The sequence below is a fragment of the Meleagris gallopavo genome, chromosome 6 (genome assembly GCF_905368555.1).
Source record: "Meleagris gallopavo chromosome 6, MGAL_WU_HG_1.1, whole genome shotgun sequence".
In the NCBI taxonomy this organism is placed as follows: domain Eukaryota; kingdom Metazoa; phylum Chordata; class Aves; order Galliformes; family Phasianidae; genus Meleagris; species Meleagris gallopavo.
In genome coordinates this window covers 43,900,394-43,916,923 of record NC_139409.1, presented here as the reverse complement: position 1 = coordinate 43,916,923, position 16,530 = coordinate 43,900,394, and the positions used below count along the sequence as shown (strand labels likewise).

At 41.0% G+C, this 16,530-nt stretch overlaps 1 protein-coding gene and 1 long non-coding RNA gene across 4 annotated transcripts in view; one reads left to right on the top strand and one right to left on the bottom strand.

Annotated features, from left to right (window-relative positions):
• LOC146544158 (uncharacterized) lies at positions 1-14,987 on the bottom strand. 3 transcript variants are annotated; one of them, XR_014883999.1, is made up of 5 exons: positions 14,756-14,987; positions 14,308-14,405; positions 10,189-10,260; positions 10,017-10,112; positions 1-436 (listed from the first exon to the last, which is right to left on the bottom strand). It is a non-coding gene; the product is annotated as an uncharacterized LOC146544158 (long non-coding RNA). The 3 variants fall into 3 exon arrangements; XR_014883998.1 differs by lacking the exon at positions 1-436 and adding an exon at positions 4,620-8,756; XR_014883997.1 differs by lacking the exons at positions 1-436; positions 10,017-10,112; positions 10,189-10,260 and adding an exon at positions 10,281-13,185.
• The window catches only part of SUSD5 (sushi domain containing 5), a 44,646-nt gene continuing 42,254 nt past the window's right edge, over positions 14,139-16,530 (top strand). The window contains exon 1 of the mRNA XM_031553975.2: positions 14,139-14,369. Coding sequence (XP_031409835.2) covers positions 14,276-14,369 — 94 coding nt within the window. The 5' untranslated portion in view covers positions 14,139-14,275. The remainder of the gene's footprint in view (positions 14,370-16,530) is intronic.

Below are 16,530 nucleotides of genomic sequence, written 5' to 3'. Positions count from 1 at the left end.
ATTGATCAAAAGCCTTAACATTGCTTTTACAAGGACTGCTGCTGTTTAACTGCACCATAACAGCTTTAAAATAGAAGTTATAATGGAAACAGCAATTAGTTATAACCGCGTGCAGTGTATCTTGGTAATATAGTCGAGCACTCCAGCTTCTGTGGGGCCATTTATATCTGTGATCATAGAGAACAGTCTGTTACAGGATTATCCAAGAACAGAGTGAGCTCAGGCTGATGAAATCCCAAAGAGTACTTTTGTACTCAGAATTTCTCAGTCATACCAAGTATGCAGCTTTTTTTCTCATCGTGTTGTGCATAACCAGACCATAGAAAATATCACTGACACCATTTACAGCGAAGAAGGCCAATAAATAAAGGCTGAGGAATCAAGGATCTGAAACTGTGGTGTGTGGATGGACTGCAAGGCTCTTTCTTGTGGTTCACTGGAAAAAAAAAAAAAAAAAAAAAAAAGAAACACATATTAAAGCTAATATATGGTAGATTAAGCTACCAGTACCGGAAGGGAATGGGGTCTGTGAGTAGATATTTTACTTATAAAGTGGTCTGCTGACTGAAAATCTGGAGCACCATCAGAGTTCAACTAATTGAGCCAGACAGCTTGTTAGACTGTCTTGTAAAAGCTGGATGTCTGGCTAGATAGCTTTTGGCACTTTGAAGAAGGGAGAGACAGATTTATGAACTGGACAAATGAGCGCTACAGTCAGGAATTTTTCTAACAGTTTGGCTGTATCTATAAGACCCTTTGCCCCTCAAAAGGATGCTGCTTCGAAAGCCAGGTTCTGCCAGCTCCTAAATGCACCATTCAGCCTAGGATATTACTGCTGATTTTAAGCACCTTATCTTCCTGTGCGGTTCTTGCAAGTGCTAGGATAAGCTTCAAGCTTTTGTCCCCATTTATACAGCAACAGCTTCCAAATGGCAAGAAGGTTCAGGAAAGAGACAGCTGCGTCTGCACATAGCTGAGGAACAGACTGATAGTAATGTGGAGAAAGAGCGTGATGCCCTAATGGAAAGGTAAACTTGGATCTACATTCTCCTAGCATTGCTGGGAGTTTGGAAATGTTCAGCTTCCTCGTATATGTATTCATAGCAGAGTGCATCTCTGCAAGACACCCGCAAAATCCTTTGTGGTAAGTTCAGCTTGCACGGGGATTGCCAAATCCTTCCATGGCTCCCTGTCAGCAATTGGTCCTAACTCATCGTGTCCTGAGCTATAATGCTGATTAATCTCAATATCTGTGCCACCAACAAGGAGCCAGCAGCAGTGCTGCCAAGATTTCTGCACTTGTTTCTGTTTCTTATGTGTTGAACGTCATTCCAATTCAGATCTGTCAAACTGTCCACCGCAGAAGCTGAAAACATCGTGGGCAAAGGAATATACAGATTTAGAAATTCTTGGAAAAGCCCCACTGCTCTAGTTGTAAATAACTGCTTTTCTTCTTTGTATGCTATTTCCTTTATGGATTCTACATATTCTGATTTCCAGGCTTTATATCTGAGTGGAATTGATGGCATCAAGCCTAAAAATGATTGAAAAATAAAGTAATAGTTGCATAGAGAGGAGCATGCCATGGAATTTCCAGAACAACTTGTGTTAATCTGACTGGAAATAGTGTGGTACTTACCAGGGTTACAGACACCTTAGCTACACAAATAAAGGAAACATCTGAGAACAGGGAACACAATCTCACTTGTATAATGTCTTGATGCTTCTGCTCCTTCTCCTAATAAATAAAAAACTATGAAACTGTTGAGAGTTGCCCTTTGCAAGCCACCGATAAAGTTCTGGTCAAGTTTGGAAAGCTTCTTATTAAAGCTGAGACATTTCTCAGGCATAGTTAAGACTATTAAAAGCAGAGGAAACAAAGCAGAGGAAACTGATCCCCATCCCATAATAGGAGGATGATGCTATGGCTTTGCTTTTGCCCTTCTCACCTCCAAAAGTGCGAGGACTGCCTGCCTGTGTTGTCAAAATGCCACTGATTTGTATAATTAATTGGTACCTCTGATCACAAGAGGATGCACGAGGAAACTTTAAGGTTTAATACATCAGTCCAAGGAATGAGACAGAGAACTGAGGTTGTTTTGGAGCCAGACTCAAAGCCCATCCTCATCCAGGATTGAAGACAAGAGGGAGCGTGGCAGTCAGGAAATTCCCTTGACAGTGTATTTTAACAACCTGTCTTGAAAAATCCTGCACTGCTACCAGGTAAAAGCACAAAAAGAAGCAAACACATGGAGAAAGCTCAGACTGATTTTTGGCAAATACCACGTCTGATCCATGTTGCAGTGTTGCCAACCTTAAGTGTTCCAAAATCATACGTGATGAGGGTGGCTTAAAAATAATCAATTTGGGCTTCCTTTTTATTTGCCTTCTGACTTAAAAATAATCAATTTGAGGTTCTTTTTATTTGCCTTTGGTTTCCTAGCCTTCAGGGTACACTCAGATAATATTTTCCCAAAAACCACGTGTACTAGAAAACTACTTTCTCTTTCCAAAATAAAACTAGTATTTCTCAAGTGAAACATCAGTCATAAGCTAAGATTGCATGTACAACATAGCATGAGATGTACAAGAAGTTAAATCGAATTGCAATATTTCATTTTTCCCCCTATATTTTGTTTTTTTTTTGTTACTGTATAAAGTCAAGAGAAGAACAACAGAGAAAGAAGAAAGCGGACACGTTAATATAAAACAGAGAAGAGAAAACAAAGATGGAGGTAGAAATGAAGATATTAACAGTACGGGAGATTTAGGAGGAGAAAGCAAAGCAAACCAACAGGAAATATGATTACATGTGTACCTATTATTTTAAAGTGTGGTGCCTGCTTTAGGGCTCTGGGATCTATCAGGGCTTTAGACAACTATGTATCTGCAATTAGTTATTTGAAGCTATTGCAATATTTATCCAATTATTAGCCCTATCGTAGCAAAGGGGCATGTAGGTATTTGGAGACCAGGTGTTTCAAAGCATTTAGATGCCACACACTCGTGCTGTTCTGCATATATTTCTCTTGGAAGGGCAAAGTTACTTGAAATTCAGAGATATTCAAGAGTGTTGAGAGTGCACTCTTAAAATTGTTAGATCTGAAATCAAGCATGCAAGGTTTCTACCCACTTCACCATGAAGGCAGTCAAATGAAACACGCCCCATGAAGCCCCATGCCTGCCACTGTTCAAGAGGCATTCAAGAGGCATTTGGACAGTGTCCTCAATAATATGGTTTAACTTTTGGTTATCCCTAAGGTGGTCAGGCAGTTCGACTAAATGATTTTTGAAAGTCCCTTCTATTCTATTCTGTTCCATTCCACTTATTTTCCAACTTTTTCTTTCTTTTCATTTTCTCATTTACTTTAGCAGGTATGTAAATCCATGGAGGGCTGTCAGAACCTACTTTCCATAGTCTGTGATGCCAGAATTTCATATGGCTTGAAGTAATAGTTCAGCAAGATGGCCCAAAGTCTGACTCTTTCTTCAAAGTAGAAGATCATTCTCATTTTTAGAACTTCTCTCTTTTTTACCATTCTATATTGTTTTCCCTAGTGTTTCCCTGTAGCATCCTATCCCTTTCACTTGAAGTAGGGTTGTCTTTTCATTGCTCCCTTTCTTCTTCTCTTATTAGACTTTTTTACGTTTCTTCCTCTGCCTCAAAATTCTGGGATGTGTCCTACGTAATGTGCACTGAAGCGTCTCCTATCTCAGTTTAAATATATCATTTAATTTGAAAATTTTATGGCTATAACGTAGTCTCTTTGTATCCATTTACTCCTTCTTAAATCTTCAGAAATAGTTGTATCATATTCAGTCTCCATACAGCCACTTCATGTACCCCTTCTCCCTGTGGAATTAAAAGCAATCACACTGTTCAGGAGGCTGGATTTGCCTTGGCTGAAGTTGCTGAGTCATATTTATTCTAGGGTAAATATCAGGAATTATTTTTTTCCAGATTTCAAAGCAAAGCCTATATTAAAGGAAGATTCCTCATACAGTCTACCTGGGTAGAACAATTTGCATACAATTTGAATTGAATGGGCTGAATACAAAAGCAGTGAAGTCCAAAGACAACCACAGAAGCACTTACCATGACTTGGATGGGGAGCTAGGATTGCTCTTGCAGTACCACTCTGACTAGTAAAAGAAGTATGAAATACTAAAAAAATAACTCTCTTGCATTCAGAGACACAGGACATTTGCACGTGCATTCATGTGCAAAGCTATCATGCAGTCATCTCTCCTACCCTCAGACTGCTTGTCTTAGTAGTAAGTATTGGTTGTGTTCCAAATACTGGCTCGCCATCTGGGCCAGAAAAAATACCGAGGATAACATATAGACTTTGAATGAGACCAAAAAAGATTAGTAAGATAGAGAAAAAAGGGTTTGATAAGTACACTATGAACACAGACTAAACCAGAAGGAACAGGTTTTATTTTAAACCCTATTCACTGATCAGTAATTCATGTCTATTATAAAATCGGTTTTAGTGGCTTGGTCAGCAGTGTCTCAGCTACTGAAATTATATAATAATAATTGAATGCTGATTTATTTATCCAAATATTTTATCAGAGCCCTTATTAAATAACCTTTCTATTTCATAGCCCCCCCCTTTTTTTTTTTTGACAAATACTGAGTTTTAAAAGTTGTTTCATTTCATATTTTAATTATATTTTTAATACATTTAATGAAACCTATTGCATGTGCATGAGGTACACAGAAAAAATATCAAAGTTCTTCAAGTGGGAAGTCTTAACCACAGATCTAATTCTGGAGGTATCAGCATACAGTGAGGTCTGCAACATTAGATCAATGTCTGGAAATCACCTACTGCCAGATCCTGAGTTGTAAAAATAAAGAAGCAAGGGAAAATGTTCTCCCCTTTTCTCTCTCTCCTTTTCTCATACACCCTCAGAATTACACTCACCCACACGTGTGCATATGCATGCATGTATGCACGTACGCACAAAAAGCTTCTGTCTTGATTCAGTTTGCGCAGCTTCTTTGTACCATTACAAACTGCAGATGTTCCAGACTGCAGAGGAAGGTCCAATTTCATTTGAAAATGGAGTATATGATTTATATGCTAATAAGGCTTTATATACTAAAAATATTTTAATTTAAAAGATTGAAAGTCATCTCGTTGGTAGCAATATTCCATCCTTAGAGTGGCTTGGGAGTCCAGAGTTATTTTCTTCATACTTCTACTTAAAGAGCTAAAATTACCAGTTCTTTGAGGATACACAGTACTGATTTTTCTTTTACCAGGTGAGAGAGAATGCTTCTTTTTAAAAAAAATAAACATTTTTGCGTCGAAAATATCCTGGCTACTTCCACTGCTCAAAGTGTATGTTTTGATGTCATTTTAAGTTTAAAGTACAATCTATCTCTTTTCAGTATTTTTAAAGCTAATAATAATCCACTACTATTTCTGTAGCAGGTAATAAAAAATGTTGGTTGCAATGTTAGTAATCTTGCAAGAGCTGATACACCAATTACAGTTTCTCAAATTATTAAGCTCAAACCCATTTGCAAGAGTGCACCAGTCCAAAGGGCTGACATTAGCTCACAGACTGCTAATTCTGGTTAATGATTTTGGTACACAAATTATGTTGTTGGCCCACCCTAGCTGTCATTATGGCATGTAGAGTGTACTTTAACAGATGCTTAAGTATTACTCAGCTCCTGAGGTTTAGACTTGATCTCAAGAATGAACGTGAACTTTGGAAGCTGTGGATAGTATTTGGCAAGGGTTGAATATCTTGTGTCTGATTTCCCTGACGCAAACTAAAGGGATGCATTGAAAAGGAGAACATGCAAGATTACGTTCCCAAAGTGTAGCACAGCCATTGTAAAACTAACAGGTACATCTGCTTTTCTAAGTTGTTTAGCTATTCAGTCTTTGAAACAACATTCTCAGTACCATAATGCAGCCCAGCCCAAGTGCTTGCTGATACTGCTGAATCCCTGGTGACCATCACTTTGCATGGGACCTTGACAATGATTTTGAGTCAGATGTACTTTTCTTGACATTGTGTCTGTCCAGAAAATGTGGCTTTGCTTCTTTAGCTTTCTCCTCCAGGAAAACTAAATGTCAGTGTGAGACTCAGAACTGAAAAGCTGGAGAAAAGATGCAGAGGAGAACCTGTTAAATATTTTCTGAAAAGATGGAAAGCCACACTGTGGGCAAGAATGTAGTTGGCAGATTGAGAGAACAGAAATTAGCTTTCCTCATAATCGCTCAGAGCCAAATCGTTTGATCTTTTTGTTTCTAACCTTTCTTTCCATGCCTCAGTTCTGCAGATTCCCCTAGTAGCTTGGTGCCATCTGTATCTTCATGAGCTTTCGCAGTCTCTTCTCTGTCATGCTTATTCCTCCAGCAATCTGTTGGAGCAAGTCTAGAGGAGGCCCATGAAGATGATCAGGGAACTGAAGCACCTCCCTTGCCAGAACAGGCAGAGAGAGCTGTGGTTTTCAGTCTGGTGAAGAGAAGGCTCTGGGAGGATCTCGTAGCTGCCTTCCAGTACTTATCAGGAAGAAATTCTTTACTGTGAGAGTGGTGAGACACTGCAACAGGTTGCCCAGAGAGGTTGTGGATGCCCCCTTCCTGGAGTTGTTTAAGAAGGTTGGATGGAGCTTTGAGCAATCTGATTTAGTAGGAGATGTCCCCGCCTGTAGCAGGGGAGATGATCTTAAAGGTCCCTTCCAGCCCAAACCATTCTATGAAACATTCTAACATAAAACTCAGTAGCTTTACACTTCAAAATGCTCATTTCCTCTCTCCTTACCTGAATGACTTGGAGAGACACAAATGTGTGAAAGGGGTCAGACTGAAAGATAAGTATGCTAGCTGGAAGGGAGGGAAGGAAGGGAAGACCAGGAATATAAAAGGGTATTTTCTTCCCTCTCTGTTTTCCATTTGCCTCATATTCCCTAATGCCTAACCAAGCAGCATTACTGACCTTTATAATGGTGTGCATTTTGAAGATGTCGTATGTCTTCATTTCACTTCATCCACTCTTTAGGAATATGACAGCATTATCCTAAGTGCTTTGGTGTGTTTGAGCACTGCCATTTTCCTCAAGTGGAATTAGGAAAACAGCTCTTAAGGGTTTGCACAAATTTCTACTTAGAAATACTTCTGCTTAAGTGCAAAGTGCAGAAGTGCAGAACTTCTTCCAAATGCTCTGCAGTCTTCAAAATGTTGAAACCAGAACTCAGTGTCTAGGTACAGTTTGTATTTCATGACTATACCTTGTTATTTGAGACATCAGGGTACTGTGTTAGCTTGCTAGAAAAGCCTTTTGCCTCAGCAGGTCTCTGAGATCTTGTTGGCTCAGCCATTCATCCTAGCTTAACCTCGAATTCCAAGCACAGAGGTTTCTCAGTTGTGCTTTGCTCAGAGAGACATTTGGTCAAATCTTCAGAAGCTGAAAACTTGCAATGAGGACCAAAGCCATGGGCTGAGCCTTATAAGCATGCAGTAAGTAAACTTAAGTTGAACCACTCAGCACTGTCAAGTTCTGGATGTTAGGTGGGCTGAATTTGAGAGGCTTGCTGTTTAAATGACTACAGGTGGACCGGTAAGCCACTCCTGGGAGGCAAAAAATATCTATCCTGTTTAGTCAACATGTAGATTTTTGACCTTGAATGTGGTCCGTTTTCAAATGCCAGCTTGGTTTTATGGCAAAGCCACTGGTCTATGACACGACATCCAGTTCCTGTGTCGCGTGCAGCACTAGAGGGCAGAGCTAACAGCTAATGAGAAATTGAGGATTCCTTAAGGTCCAGGAAACATACCTTTTAATGCAGTTAAATAAACTTCTAGGAAACAGCTGGAGAACCAGGCTGAGACACAAAAGCCGAAATATGAGGTGACTGGTAAAATAAATGGTAGATTAATTGCTGCGCTGGAAGCAGGACAAATACTACAGTCATGGCCTTGCATATCCCCCAGGCTCTGTTTGAGATCCTTCACAGCTCTGAGACACACTGTTCCCAGCTTTCTGCAGACTCACTTTGTTCATATTTACCGGCCTGTGTTTGCAAACGGAAGGATACGCATGTCACTCTGCAAAGTGAACCCGAGGTGCTGGAGCACAGCTCTGCTGTAGGAAGCAATGTCCTGGCAGGTGCCACATACTAGGGAAAGTGCCTGAAGAGGCCTCATCCTACAAATTTGTCAGGGACAGCCTCTGTATTCCAGGGGCTCGCCGCAGTGGGGCTCTCAAGCATTCAAGATGAGAGTGGGTGGAGGTGTGTGGGGATCTGTGGTGAATACTGAAATTCAGCTGCTGCTTGTTGGCCCAAGAGTGCAGAGAACCACTGAACCATGCACCTTTTGCACAGTTATCACAAGAGACTAAAGTACAGCTTACATGGCTGGGAGGCCTTCGTGCTGAGGTGGGTTTCTCTGAGGTAAGAGCTGGTGAGGTTGAAAAATTTCTCACAGATTCGGGTATTGTTAGAAGAAATGGGAATACAAATAAGTGGATCCTGAAGAGATTTCTCCCAGTTAGACTAGTGGAGGAAAGGCAGATTTATGAACACTTCAGGGTTAGTCATGGGGCTTGTAGGCTTGCAAATATGCTCTGAGGAAAGAGGAAGATCTCTGGGCATCTGCAGAGGATTTCAGTAGCTTGACCAAGCACTGGTGCAGGTTGCTCAGAGGGACTGAGGAGTCTGGACGTGGTGAATGTTGGAGGATGTGAGAAGAGAAAGGTGAAACTATGAAATGGGAGTGGTTCACCTGCAAACAGACGAAGGATATCCAGGCGAAATATTAGATTCTGTCTTTACTCAGACTTTTACAGATGCCCAGAGAGACCCAAGGGAAACCACTTGGCTAAACTTCAGTACCTTTTGCACTGCTACATACCTTTCACCCATTAAACTGCTGCAAGGTTTTAGAAAAAAATGAAGAGAAGAAAGTAAAAATTCCAGCCTCCTGCTCCCCACTCCCAGCCAAATAACGCCAACCAAGAACACTCAGACATTTACCTCTGTTCGTCGGGAAAAAAAATGAAGCTCATTTTGTGTATCACTAATATCGTGGCTGCTTTTTTATGGCCAGATATCTGTGTTTTTTTTTCTTGAGACTGCTCAGTCTTCAAGAAATGAAGTGTGATTTTTACAGTTTGCATGGCAGTGATTTATATGGGGGTCACGGCCTGTCACATGACAACACCTGACCCCGCATAACATGATGTAAGTGTAAGAATTGCAGTCTTTCTCAGGGTCAGCAGAACCATCACACAGGTCTCAGTGTTCAACACACCACCCACAAAGTGGGACATATATCTTTTTCCTCTTTTTTATTTTTATTTTTTTGTCAGCTCCCTGAATTACTTTCAGGTAGTTCTGCACGTTTCTACTTTTTCATTTAATTAGGTGCAAACACTCTGTATAAATAAAATAAAAAGTTCCCTGCAGCTAGTAGACTGTTGCAGACTGCCAGACACTGAAAAATGTTTGTCTCCATTACTGTTGCTTAATAATTCAGGTTTTATAAACAAAGAAATCTTTCTCTCCCCCTTTTTTTTTTTTTTTCCCTTTTTCAGTTTTTTGGGGGCTAAAAGCATGGATACAGCTGTAGAATAAGTTTGGATCCCCATATACACTAGGTGTACTATCAATGAATATAAAGGATGTACAGTACTACCAATGATTCCTGACTGCCCTTCAGTTGCACAGACAACTTTGTCTGTGTCCTTTAGGACACATCAGTCAGTCATTACAATACTTGTATGTAAATGCTATATTGTCTGTGAGGTATTTCAGATCCCTTTTCATGGTGTTTGGCAAGCCGAGCCAAAATTCTGGATGTCCTATTTCTAGTGCAGCTGAAGTCATAAGCTTTAAGAAGCGTCTCGCATGATAATGACATAATACTACAAAGATATCTACAAAGGAATTTGTGATGGTTTACTAAGAGTGTGTCAGAATGGTGTGTATAGCTGATGAGCTCCATTTGTATGTGGAGAAAATATGAAGATGCTGTGTAACTTACAGGTTGACATCTTAGTGAACTGCAGTACCCAAATCCTCTTGATTTTCACAGTTCTTTCCACTGTAGAGAGTCATCAACAACATCAGCATGACTGTCCTGTAGGAAATTAACACCTTCATTACATCAACTTACATCCGCCAGTATCTGAAAGTATGGCAATGGTAGCTCTTACCTGGGCATGGATGCCACAAATGGTGTGGAGTTATTTATCGGTGCCATTATTTCATGCACGCTGTTCAACTGACTGTAGGACATAAAGCAAAATATACACCTCAGTAATTTCTCTATGCATGTCCTTGCAACTTCATCTGGGGACAGTGCTGCACATGTTGCAAATGGTATGATAAATTTCAACAGTCATACTTTTTAGAACAATTTAATCACTACCTCACTCACTTTTGTGTTAATTAGTTCTCTTTCTTAAAAAAAAATAGGATGGTAAGTAAACCTTAAGTCTATAATCCATTTAAATTTAGCTCTTCAGACTAAATTATGCAGACTGTCAACATCTGAAGTTTATTGGTTAATCAAGGAAACAAGTTAAACTGAATCTCCTGCTTCAACAGAGATGAGAGGTATCTTTTTTGGTACAGAAACTTTTTTTCTATTGTGCTTTCTTGTGATATGAAAAGTGACCTTTCCTTTGACTTTCCAGCATTCTTCAAAGGCCAGATTCACTGCCAGCTGCAATTCTTGAACAATTCTGCCAACATCTTGGCTGGAAACAGCAGATTTTTCTAAAGGGTGTCTATTCACTCAAGGCCTTAGGGTCTTGCACCTTTATCCTGCAAAGACTTAAGATCCCGTGTAAGAATTTGCAGAATTGTGACTTTCACACCTATAATGTCTACATTATATAAGTCTTTCATGGTAGAAAGTAGCTATTCCTACTAGTAGATATGATAAGGCCGAGTATAATAATAATATGGACTCTATTGTAGATACATATTTTCAAATGTTTTCAAATTTGTCTTTGATCACCTAAATTTCTTTTAGGTGTTTTTTTGGTGCAAAGAACTCACTCTTAACTTGAATGACATATTCCACATGGGAATGTATGTAGATGCTCTCCAGTTACTATATGCCCACAGTATTATTATGTGCTTTACAGTACATGAGCGCTTTGTGTGCACTGCATTCACATGTGTACGTATAAATACTTCATGGCACCGTGCCTTCACATGTCTTACTCCCTGTGTAAAAGCTTGTACACAGTGAAACAGTGTTTTATAAAATATCACTGTTGGCACATTCACTACTCCCAAGGCAGGCATGATCTATGAACTGTGTAAAGTTACACATACAATTTATCTTTTGTAATGTAACACAAAACATTGTACATTACACACTGAGTTGTTCGACCAATGTGTTACTGTAGTATGTGAATGCTAGAGGTTCTCAGCAAATATTTATATCTGTATCTATCCATCATAAGCTCCAGACCTTGTTTTGAGTAGTTGGTGCAAAGAAGCCCAGTGTATAAATGCAGAAATTTAACCCGATTAATGTTGATTTCAATGCAAAACAACGTGCACGTCATTTCAGTCCCGAACCTCATCTCTTCAGTTGTATATAAATCTTCCAAAATACACTAGGAACAAGGTTTTTTTCCTATTGAAATATTAGATTTGAAGGACAACTAATTTGCAGTGATGCACTTAATTACTTCCAGGAGTCAATAACTGGCTAGCATCCCTACCCTTCCAAGCTTACATTCTTAATTTACAGCTGAGATGGGATGAGAGGAAGAAGCCAGTTCACTCTACCAACTGTTCATGCCTTCAGTAAGGAACATATCCCGTGGTCTGTTGTAATTCTTTGAAATCAGTGACATTTTCTGCTCGAGAATACAAGCTGAGATTTTCCAAGACAGGAGCCAGAGTGGCAACATGCCCTTACATATATCAACAGGAGAAAATGATCCAATTACAGCAAAATAAATCAAGCAGACCTTTGGAATTTTAGATGGAAATCTAGAAGATACTGCCTTTTCCCACAAATGCTTTGGCCAATCCCTCAGGGACAGCAAAGGGCAAATAAAGTTGTCAGCCCTATGACAAATGTCAAGGAAACGTGGAGCTACTGCTGTGGTTCATGTTAAGTCTCGGTTCATGTTGGTGTGTCTTGCTGTAACTGGTTACTCAGTTTCATGAAATGTCTTTGCTATCTCACTGAAAGTATATAGATCCAACATCCTCTTTCTTCTTTTTGTGCCCACTGATTTTTAAAACGGATGTCAAACTATTGGAATATCAGAGAGTTAAAAATGCATCTTAGGCCATTAGCAAAGTCACCAGTAAAAGAAACAGAAAAATTCAAAGAATGCTACAATTTTCTATTTCCTTTTCTGTCATGTTAATTTCTGCAGTACATAGCATACAATTTCCATTGGCACAAAATGCAGTTATGTAGTTACAGTGCACTGACTGTTAAAGATATAGTGAGCATGAAGCTGCCCTTCTAATTCTGGTGGCGTTCCTTACAAGCCCTTGCTTGACAAGACGATGTAAAGAAACCTGCTGCCATCTGTGTTCTTTGGATAAACAGAAAATTCAAAGCTACCTGTCCAACACCTTTCAAAGTGTGTATTTGCATCGTGTGTATGTATAGTCACAGAACCAAAGAATCACAGAATCATAGGGGATGGAAGGGACCTCAAGAGATCAGAGTCCAACTTCCTGCTGCAGGTTCCCTACAGGAGGTCACACAGGTAGGCATTCACGTGGGTTCTGAATATCTCCAGAGAAGGAGACTCCGTAGCCTCTCTGGGCAGCCAGTTCTAGTGCTCTATCACTCTCACAGTAAAGATGATCTTCTGCATATTTGTGCATTTTCCTATGGAAAGAGGCTAAGATCTTTTAAAAGTCACCTGAGTCAGAACTTTATCAACCCAGATTCATCAAACAGGCATTTTTAAAGCTTCCAGTACCATGGTGTTATTGCTTGCTTGAGTATCATACAGGGAGGTTCCTAAGCTTGAGTCATTCCAATCAGACTGAAAATAGCATTTGGCAGGCTCATCATGATCAGAAGATGTCTACATCTGTCTCCCAGCACCTTGCCCTTTCTGCCACCAGGGCCACGGTGGTAGGGAGGTCGGGTTCCTGCTCCAGCTGTTGGTGGCTTGGAGTTTCCAGCAAACTGAACGTTTTTGCCCAGCTTTGAATTTCTAAGGGAAAAAATTTTAAGAAGCTGAAATAAAAGCAAAATAGGATGGGAATATGAAAACAACATTTCTCAGCCCTGCTCAGTTCCAACAGCAACACGAAACTATTCCGTTTATATATTTAGTGAAATAAATCCTGGCATCACCACTCGTATATTTCCTCTTATTGTGGGTTATATTTTTTTTAGTTTTGTTTGGACAAATTTAGGACGAGTGGGAATAAGGGACAGATGTCACTGCTGTAAGTGTTGACGGGAGCTGGAAATTCCCCTCACCAACTGCCTCCAGCCCCGAGGAACACCAGCCCGTTCCTCTGTGTCAGGGGCACTGATGAAGGGATGAAGGGCAGTGTTTTGAAGCAGAGTCCCACTTTGACCTGTAGTTCCTTCTGTCCTTCCAGAAGCCGGGATCCGGAGCAGCAGGACTAGCAGTCCCCATTCTCAACAAAGCTCCACTGTCATCGTATGGTGCCATCTGCCACCTTTCCTCAGCTCTCACCTGCAGACTGTCACTCTTGCTGTGGCAGATGCTGACCTGCGACCCTAAGCAACACGCTGGCTGCTTTCACCCCGCAGAGAGAAAGCACTCCCCACTCACCATCCCATCCCCGTGGGATGCACAGCTCCATCCACAAATTTATCCCTTCCCAGCGCCAGCTATGCAGCTGCCCTTCTCCCCTCAGCCAGTGATTTCTCCTGTTCGTTCCTTGCCTCATCCCCCCTTTCCCTCCCTCCCGGTGTCTGCATTTCTTGCACCGCTCGCTATTTACTGACAGGGCAATGTGACTTTTCGCACCGGCTCTCGCTGCTCGCTGCCCTGCCGATTGGACTGGGCAAAGCCTCTCCCCAACCCCAGCTGGCCGGACATCTCCCCCCACCTCCCCTCCCCTTCACACCCGCCAAGCGACAGATTCCACTCTCCCTCCCTCTCCCTTTCTTTTTCCACCCCTCCCGCCTTCAAGCACAGACCCAAGACTCAGGATCCCGCCGAGAGAAAGCGGCTCCTTGAAACCATCACCGCAGCCCGTGCTGCTAAGGAGGGAGAGGAAAACCTCCGCACCACCTCCTGCATCGGGGGGCTTCGCGGCGGGGCGATGGCTTTGGGCTCCCGGAGATCATCTCTCACCTTTGCCCGGGGTGTGGGACCCGTCTTCTTCATCCTCCAGATCATCTCCGTTCGGGCTGATGGTGAGTCTCCACTCTGCTCAGGCTGGGTTGCTGGGGCTGGAAGAGGAGCTCTGTGTTGAAATGGGTTATTGAAAAATATAACAACAAGAAAAAAAAATAAATAACAAACCAACCTTTCTTTTTTAATAAGAAACTTAAATACACGCCCCAGTATGGGTTAGGAAACGTGTGATTTCTGAGACTCTGCAAATATCCTGGGGTGAAGCAAGGAAAGGAAATAAGATCCCAGAAGGCTCAGATTGTTTTATTACAACAAAACAACAGGATAGTGACCTTTTCCAGGGGAAGTAAGGATAACAGAACAAAGCCAGAACACAAATAAGAAGCAGCAGCTCTCTCTCCATTATTATTATTTTTTTCATTATTTTATCTATAATTAAAAATACCATTTCTCTGAGCAACTTCCACATCTGCCCAGCTCAGATGTCACCAAACATCAGCTTACACGGGCAGGTACTGAGGAAAGGGAGACGAGAAGCTGAAGGCTTCTGCTGACAGCGTTTTCGATTCGGTGCGGCACGCTCAGGACAGCAGCTGACCCTCCTGCAAGGGCTTCACCTGCTCTGCACCGCTGAGGGGTTCGATCGGAGCACAAACTGGGCTGAATCACCACCAGCTGCTTACTCTGCAGCACACTCGCTGACGGTAATCCCGAATGGCAGCATCCTTTGCAAGCAGCCCGTTCCCCTTTGAATAATTAAGCCCCCCCTTGCTTTGGTGATAACATTATTAATTTTTGAAGCAACTGTTTCTTTTCCTGGGAGAGCAGTGCTGAATGGCCATGGTTTTGTTGTTGTTGTTGGTTTTTTTTCATTTTACAGCTGCAATAGATTTATGCCTGATCTCAGGATATATATATTTTGTCAGTACAGTAATCCTTTCCCATTGATGTTTGCTGTATTGTGCTGGAGAACAGTTCCTTAACATTATAGGGCAATAAAAACCTCTGCTTGTTCTCGGAGCATTTTTCCACCTCGGCTGAAATTTCTGTCATTTGGTCACAAAATATGGCAAAGGAAGGGGGCAATCCTTTTGCTCATTGCTACCACTTGGTGTGAAATAGCATTTATACACCAGAACCTTGTCTTGTAAATTGGAAGAAAAGGACATTTTCTTTAAGAGTAAAGTGAAAGGAATGTGTCAGATGACCCCACTGTGTTGCAGAAGGAAAACTGCAGTTCTGATTTTAGGAAGTCTTCCTTCCATAGCAAAATCCCTCTCAAATGAGGAAAAAAAGCATCACTACGGATGAAGGCTCTCCACATGACTTGCAAAAGGTATCAGGACGGGAATAATTAATTTGCCTTTGCTAAGAGTGCTTTGTCTGAAAAATTCCCTTATCTTTTCAGGAACACCTCCCAGTTTGTTTTGTTTCTGTAGAATAAAGGCATCTTTTTGCTTTCTAAACAGACATCCTCTCAAAGAAAAAGGGGAAAATGCTGGAGACCATTTCGAGGCAAAGTTCATGACAGATTTTAATTGACATTCAACAGTTTGTCAAATCTGCTTTACATGTGGTAAAGCAATTTTAAGAATTAAAGGGCAGGATATATGAAGGACTTTATAATTGCCAACCGTTATTATAACACTGCTGTTCTGATTTTTATGTAACTTTTAAAAGTCGTTGCTGAAAATGAGTAAGTCCTCTACCAACGTCCTCCTTAGCGTGTTCTCCTGCTATTAGTATTACAGCAAACAGTTGTAACACTGTCCTGCAAACCATCTGGCTTAATATGCGGAAGAAAACATTCGATTTGAACTTAAAAATTTACTGCTGCACACAAGTTTACGTATTTAAGAAGATCTGAGAGTAACGAACAGCAGTAATGCTCCCTTACATAGCGCATTTGAGCCCGATCCAACAGGAAACCAGTTTCTCAGTTATGGAAATTTTAGGTAAAAATACAACTGTGCCATTCTCTGTTATATGCAAATGTCACTTAAGTGACGAAGGATGGTTCTGGGTGACGTCTGTATGTATTGGGTACTTTTAACTGAAAGGAACAAAACGTTTTGCAAAGCACTGAAGGGATTTTGACTTCACCTTGTAAAAACCCAATGAAATCCAGACTGGCCCCTATTACAGGCAACTCCCCCAAACTGCTTAGAATATATTTCCCAAAGGAAGACTTTCACTTTATTATCTCACACACAAATAATG